We start from the raw sequence: 6,792 nt of genomic DNA, 5'->3' as shown, positions 1-6,792 counted from the left end.
AGTTAACCTAACCTAAAGAGAAATGGGGAGAAAATGCATCTTGTAATTGAACAAGCATAAACAATAAAATATGAAGTAGCTAAAAATATATTGTTTGTAATAATGACCAGAATAATACATGACCAGAAGTGAGTAGGTTTTGTAATTCTTTATTTGTTTGGAGCTTGATGAATTTTAAAATAATTATGCATGTTGTCATAACGGGCAATCATTTTTTTGGTTATTACATCTGATTTCAATGTTTTAGGGTATGTGTAAAAAAATCAACCCAAGAGCGGTTTGCACTGAAGATTCTTATAGATCGTCCAAAAGCCAGAAATGAGGTGAGCTCTGTAAATCTGTGCTTGTCAATTAATACTTTTTATTGTATTAAAATACCACACTTTAGTTGCAGTAAACCCTTATTGAACTTATCTGTGGACATGGGTTAACAATCAGCTAAGTTCTTCGCTTTGCAGCTTTGAATTAATTCTGCTTGGAGATGAAGTACTAACGGAGCTAGATTTAGTTATACTTGAGAAAATGCATTTCTCGGTTGTATTAGGGTGCTTTACTTTCTGGTAAATATAGGAATCACTCAAGATTTGATTCTACTACACATGATAGTTTGCTTTAAATTGATTTACATATGTCTCCGAAAAACATTTACCAAAGATTACACAATTCTATAAAATATCTTCTTTTTCTTAAAATTTAAAGATTTTTTTCTTTTAATTGCCAGAAAGGATTTATTTTCCTATTTGGCACACAACTATTTTCTTCATTGTTTGTTTTTTTTTTTTTCTACTACTGTTTTTTCCTACCAAGGCATGAAAACAAGTGCATTGCGCTGACCTGATTGTGCTTAATGACACACAAAATAAATCAAGAAATTATAGAATTTGTTTTGGCTAAGGGTACATGTTCATTACAAAATGCTCTTTGAGTTTTGATAACATTATTTGATGCAATACATCTGTGGTTAGAAGTTTGTCTGTTTGTGAAAGTTGTGGCAGCTGTGTTTTGTATTATGTAGTACTAGAGGCTATTTTTTGTCTGTGTTTGAGAGTTTGCCCTGATTCTTACCTGGTAAAATGTCTGAAGGTCATGAAGAAGCAGAAAAACATTTTAGGTGAGCCCTGGATAGGAGAAAAAACTACAACAATAAACGTCTTTCCTACTGTCCCATAATGTACCTAAAAATAGGAAAAATATTTTTGGCCTTACACACAATGTAATGTTTTTTTCCCTATAAGGGAAGGTGGCAAAGACCATGTAGACCCCCCTTTTTGGAAAAGCCAGATCCACCTACCCCCAAGGACGGAAAGACTCTTCCCTAGAAATTCTGGCTTTAAAAAAAATTAATTGGGTTAGTAAACTGCACTGACAAGTTACCCAAGATATCTGATAAAATGGCAGCTATTAGACAACAAACATTGTTTTTAAATCTACCTTGAAGAGTGAATGACCCTTCCCTCTATTTACTAGTTTGCCTGTTACTTCTTGTGTGTGTGTGTTTTTTTTTTCTTTTATACAAAAAGCCGTAAGGCTGGGTCTACACTGACGTTTTTAAAAATGCATGTAAACGTTTCTAACGCGTTTATATGTGTTTCATGCACTTTTACTAGCATTTCAAAGTTTGCCTTTAAACCCCTGGAAAACGCCTATGCCGTATTTTCCCCGCGTTAACTGCGCATTTTATTTTTTACGACATTTAAAGCATTTTAATTTTTTTAAATGTTGCAAGTAGCGTTATACATAACACTCAAAAAAGTGCCTCAAGGAAATGTCCTGGTGTAGATTATTGTGATGCATGGGAATATCAAACATGGGCTTTTAAAGCCTCAGGGTAAACGCTGGGGAAGTCAGTGTAGACTAAACCTAATAAATATAATAGTTTACTTGGTCATTGTCTTTTTGTGTCATTTTTCTTATCTATAGTACTTCCCAGTGTTTTGCTTTTACACACAAAGGACTAGGTACAATGGGAAACAGATAAGTTGTAATTGGCACCATTTACTTTCTGTACTTGAAGATGGTTACAATTGTAAAGTGTATAAACATTATGGAGATGAATTTGCAAATATTTACGGAACTCCTCCCTAACATGAAACTATAACAGGCCACACAATAAAGTCACTTTTACTGTGAGTCTTTAAACCCCTAATTACTTCACTATTTTCCACTGTTATCCCAATGGGATTTTGTATCCTACATGAATGTGTGCATGCATAAAAATACTTCTTGCTTTATATTCACAAGGTGCTTTTTTTTATTTTTACACTTGTATCCTTTCCAAATAATATGCTCTCTTTTTAGATTTACTTTTTTTTTTGTTTCGTGAAGGTACGGCTACATATGCTATGTGCGGCACATCCAAACATTGTACAAATCATCGATGTTTATGCAAACAGTGTGCAGTTTCCCCATGAATCTAGTCCAAGGTAAGAGCAGACAATTCTCCTAATTGAACGTTTTCTTTTCAGTCATTGTGAATGATGTATATGCTGCTTTCTTTTTCATTATATTTACTTTTATTCTTTTGCAGAAGAGTGAGCACCAATAATTTTGTCCTGTAGCTGTATGTAAGATTCTTCTAGTAGGATAACACAGTTCAATGTGTATTACTTGTTGCCATACGTTTTCTTATCCAGTTTGTCTTGTTTCAGTTACTTCTCTTTTAAGGTTCTAAATTTCATGTGCTTGACAGGACTCTGGTTCATTAATCATTCTTTGATAATCGGTATACCTTACAAAAGAAATTGATTCACGTGATTAACTTATTGTGTTTTATTGTGTCTGCTATTTATTTTAAACAAGTTGTTACCTTATTCAATGATTTATGACAGTCAGCGTTATATAAAACATGCCTAAAAGTTTACATTTTACATTTTTTTTTTTTTATTAATGCTGATTTTTTTAAAAATACATTTAAGATATGTTATATTGTACGAGATAAAGCCCAAGAACTCAGGTGTCCAAACTCCAGTGCTCAGGATCTGCAATGATTATAGTATGCTAGTATAGTAATATATTAGGAATGTATTGTTTACAGTTAAAAAAAAAAAAACGATGTTTTTTTTAAATAATTTGTCTGTATGTGGCCCATTTTGGAGTGGAGTTGGACCCCCCTGTTCTAGGAAGTTTAAAATCACATTAGTCAAAGTTTTGCAGGAAGAGTTATACAGTTTGTCAGATATTGATGTGTTTGTCCCTATTGGCAGGACAATAAAATACTTTAGATCTGGGAAGGGTCCAAAAAAGTCCAAATGTCTCAGGAACAAAAAGAAAGGGTCAATCTTCCTAACAGGGACTGACAGGTTCCAGGCCAATTTTTTGGTGTCTAAAATACTGAAATATCTGGCTAGAAATATGCAGAGTATTCTCTATCTTTTGTGTTGTTGTCAGCCAGTTTTAAATGGAAATGCAAGTTATTTTTTAATCTAAAATTTGGTCTGTTAAGGAACCAATGGTCTATTTTACAATCTTGCAACCATTAAGGTTTTCCTGTTCATGTCCAAGAAGAAAGGCTCTAAATTGTTTCTGTGGGTAACACATGTAGCTCTTAGAATATTCATATATCATGCACTATTTTTTCAACTTTTTTTTAGTCCATAAACTACTTGTAAATGTGGTATATTTTGCAGAACTTCAGTATATTGTATATGGTGACCATATGTTATAAGTGTGTACTTCATGTAACAATAAGCTTGTTCAATAATTTGAGTTGTCTACTGCATAATGGAGGTGGCCATTTTGGCTAGAATGTACAAATTATCACTTCACTAACGGCTGGTGGTATTACTAGGCCATGTATTTGTTGTCATTGGTTCTTGATAATTCTGCAACAGTTGTAAAACACACATATGTACCTCATACAATTCATTGCACCCAAACACTCACATAAATAGTTTGAGTGACCATTGTCAAAACACATTCACTGGAGTTTATTTTTTACAGTTGGTTACCTCCACTGCTTTCTAGAATAACAGGGTATGTTAGCCTGACCCTGATTTATACGTTATATTAAACCAAGTTAGTATATGATAGAATGGTAGGAGGATTGATTTTAACACTGCTGGAAGAGAAGTGCCAGTGCTGTCAATCTGGGGCACAACCTTCACCAAACTACATTCTTTCAAGACAGCCACCGGGGAAAAGGAATGAAAGGCAAGGTTGCGCCTTCTGTTGACCAGCATCAGCATCGACTGCATACTCACTGATAATTGATCCGCTCTTTAAATTAACACTTTTGAACAGGGCACGGCTCCTAATTGTTATGGAGATGATGGAGGGGGGCGAGCTGTTTCACAGAATCAGCCAGCACCGGCACTTCACTGAGAAGCAAGCCAGCCAAGTAACAAAGCAGGCAAGTTCCAGAATTTCCACCAGCAGTCTTGCAATGAACAACTTAAGGGTTAAAGGCATAATATAGGGACCTAGGTTCTCACTTATCTTATTGCCTGCTTTGTTATAACTACAATATACTATGCACTGCTACAACTTAGTGTAATTGTTTTGTTTGAGTCACACTAGGCACTTTCTTCTGTTGGACTTAAAAGAAATGTTTGCTTATTTTTTTTTTTTTCTTTTTGCTGCAGTAGTCCACTGCAATTATTTATTGGGCTAGGCCCACTGAAAAAAACTATATAGATGATTTTATTGATGGGTGCATAAAAAAATAAAAATAAATTTTGTGGACAGCCAAAATATTTACTTATTTTAATATATAATGCAGATGTACAAGATTATTTTGAATGGATCTCTATATTGTAAGCCTCTCAATGAAAACGTGACCTATTTCAGTGGTTACATTGTCTGTTAGCTATAGGATACAGCATACATTGCTGTCTATTTCTTTTTGGTTTTATTTGTTTGTGAAGCCTTGACATTTTACATCTCCATAGTGTATGTTAAATGAAATCTTGAGCCTTGTCCAAATAATCGTAGCATAGTATGGTATGGTTTAAAAAAAAATATTCTAAGTATTCAATTTTAAACATATATGGGGAAGCCATATATTCTGTTTTGTTATGCAGGCTGTTCTGCAAAGTTGTGCAGTACAGTGCTAAATGGACTTTCTTATATGCAGATACCAAGGTGGGACTGTAAATCAAAGTTAGGAATCTCAATCTGTGTGTATGTATATATAGAGTAACTACAAAAAACAATCTTCTCTTTAGTACCTGTATACCACTGTCCTAAATCTCCACTCTTTCCCGATGCCCCAACTTTGTGCTTGTGCTCAATTCCCATCAGAAGAATCCAGTAACACTCTTTAGCGACCATTTGCAATGTTTCAAGCTCCTCTTCAGTAGGCCACCCATGTGGGTCCACTATTGTGCCTGCTGCTGAAACAACAGAGCATGTTACCTGAACTGAGGAGGGGCTTTTACTGGAGGAGTCCTGAAATGTCCGTAAAGTTGATTTTTTACGCCACATTCAGAACCCCTTATCACAACATCTCAAATGTGTCAGAAAACAGACACACACTGAGCTTTTATGGAGCAATAAAGTACATTCTATACGTTTTTCCTAGGATAAACTACTAAAATGTAAGCACCAGCTTTCCTGTAGGCTCATGTTTTTATTAGAAATAAATCACATGTATTTTTGCTGAAAAAGAACAATTATATTCTTTCAGTGAATCAGATTCAGACAGGCTACTGTGTATTTATTTACATGTATGTTAACACAGCTCTTCTTGTCATATGAGCTAAAACAGTAGGGAAAAAATTCTACTAGTGCTAACTTGTGTTTTTCTTTTTGCAGATTGCTTTGGCCCTACAGCATTGTCACACATTAAACATTGCACACAGAGATCTGAAACCAGAAAATTTGCTCTTTAAGGATAACTCCTTGGTAAGACTGTTATAATCCTTTTGTACTGTAGGCGGTTTTCTCACACTAATTACAGCTCCATAATATGTTTAATGACTGAGTGTTTACAAACACAGGCTCTGCATCTACCCATAAACTCCTGCAACTGGCAGCCTGCTTTCTTATGCTTTAATGTTTGTCGTAAAGTTTCTACAATTGCAAAGATAATAATTGAACTACTTTACAGCGCATCCATGTCCTTTCACAATTGTTTGTTTCAGGATGCTCCAGTCAAACTGTGCGATTTTGGGTTTGCCAAAATAGATCAAGGAGACCTCATGACGCCACAGTTTACCCCTTACTACGTAGCTCCTCAGGTAATTTGTAATATGTGTATAATAACATGGAAGTAGGAAAATTGTTCTATAAAGAGAACTAGTCACAGTGGGATTTTAAACATCTAAACATTCTGTCTTTAATCAAATGATTCCCTTACTTAAAAGGTTTATATTTGTCCCTAAATTTACCTTGTGTATGCAGAGAATGACTCGAGGCTATGGAGTGCATGTGCCGAAACCCTCTTAAACTGCAATAACGGACATCTTTAAACTCCATGGAAATGGAGACATGTTTGTAAATCTTACTTCATGTAGCTCTGGTTAAATACTGGTAGGGTTAGGAGACACAGATGTAAACATTTGGTGCTAGGAAATCTTACACGATTAAAGGGAAATTTTAGGCCAGCAGTTTAGCCCTACGAGATGTAAACTAAACACAGGTAGAGAATACATATTACTCTGTCACTGTTAGGACTCTGTAGGAGCCCTTACACCAGGGGTCTGCAACCTGCGGCTCCGGAGCCGCATGCGGCTCTTCAGCCTCCTTGTTGTGGCTCCCTTCGGCTGCCGCGGGGAGATCTCTGATGGGGGATCCCCTTCCTCCCAAGACACTGCGGAGGAGGGGGATTCCCTATCCGGTGTTCTAATGAAAAAA

At 35.6% G+C, this 6,792-nt stretch overlaps 1 protein-coding gene across 2 annotated transcripts in view; it reads left to right on the top strand.

Annotated features, from left to right (window-relative positions):
* The first annotated feature begins 226 nt into the window (after positions 1-226).
* Positions 227-6,792, top strand: part of MAPKAPK5 (MAPK activated protein kinase 5) — an 18,410-nt gene continuing 11,844 nt past the window's right edge. The window contains exons 1-5 of one of the 2 annotated variants that reach the window (XM_072415856.1): positions 227-323; positions 2,326-2,423; positions 4,240-4,348; positions 5,752-5,841; positions 6,081-6,176. In XM_072415856.1, coding sequence (XP_072271957.1) covers positions 2,338-2,423; positions 4,240-4,348; positions 5,752-5,841; positions 6,081-6,176 — 381 coding nt within the window. In that variant the 5' untranslated portion in view covers positions 227-323; positions 2,326-2,337. Of the gene's footprint in view, positions 324-2,325; positions 2,424-2,527; positions 4,349-5,751; positions 5,842-6,080; positions 6,177-6,792 lie in introns of both variants that reach the window. The other variant, XM_072415857.1, reaches the window with a different exon arrangement.

The sequence above is a fragment of the Pyxicephalus adspersus genome, chromosome 6 (genome assembly GCF_032062135.1).
Source record: "Pyxicephalus adspersus chromosome 6, UCB_Pads_2.0, whole genome shotgun sequence".
Taxonomy (NCBI): domain Eukaryota; kingdom Metazoa; phylum Chordata; class Amphibia; order Anura; family Pyxicephalidae; genus Pyxicephalus; species Pyxicephalus adspersus.
This window is presented reverse-complemented; position numbering and strand designations above follow the sequence as displayed.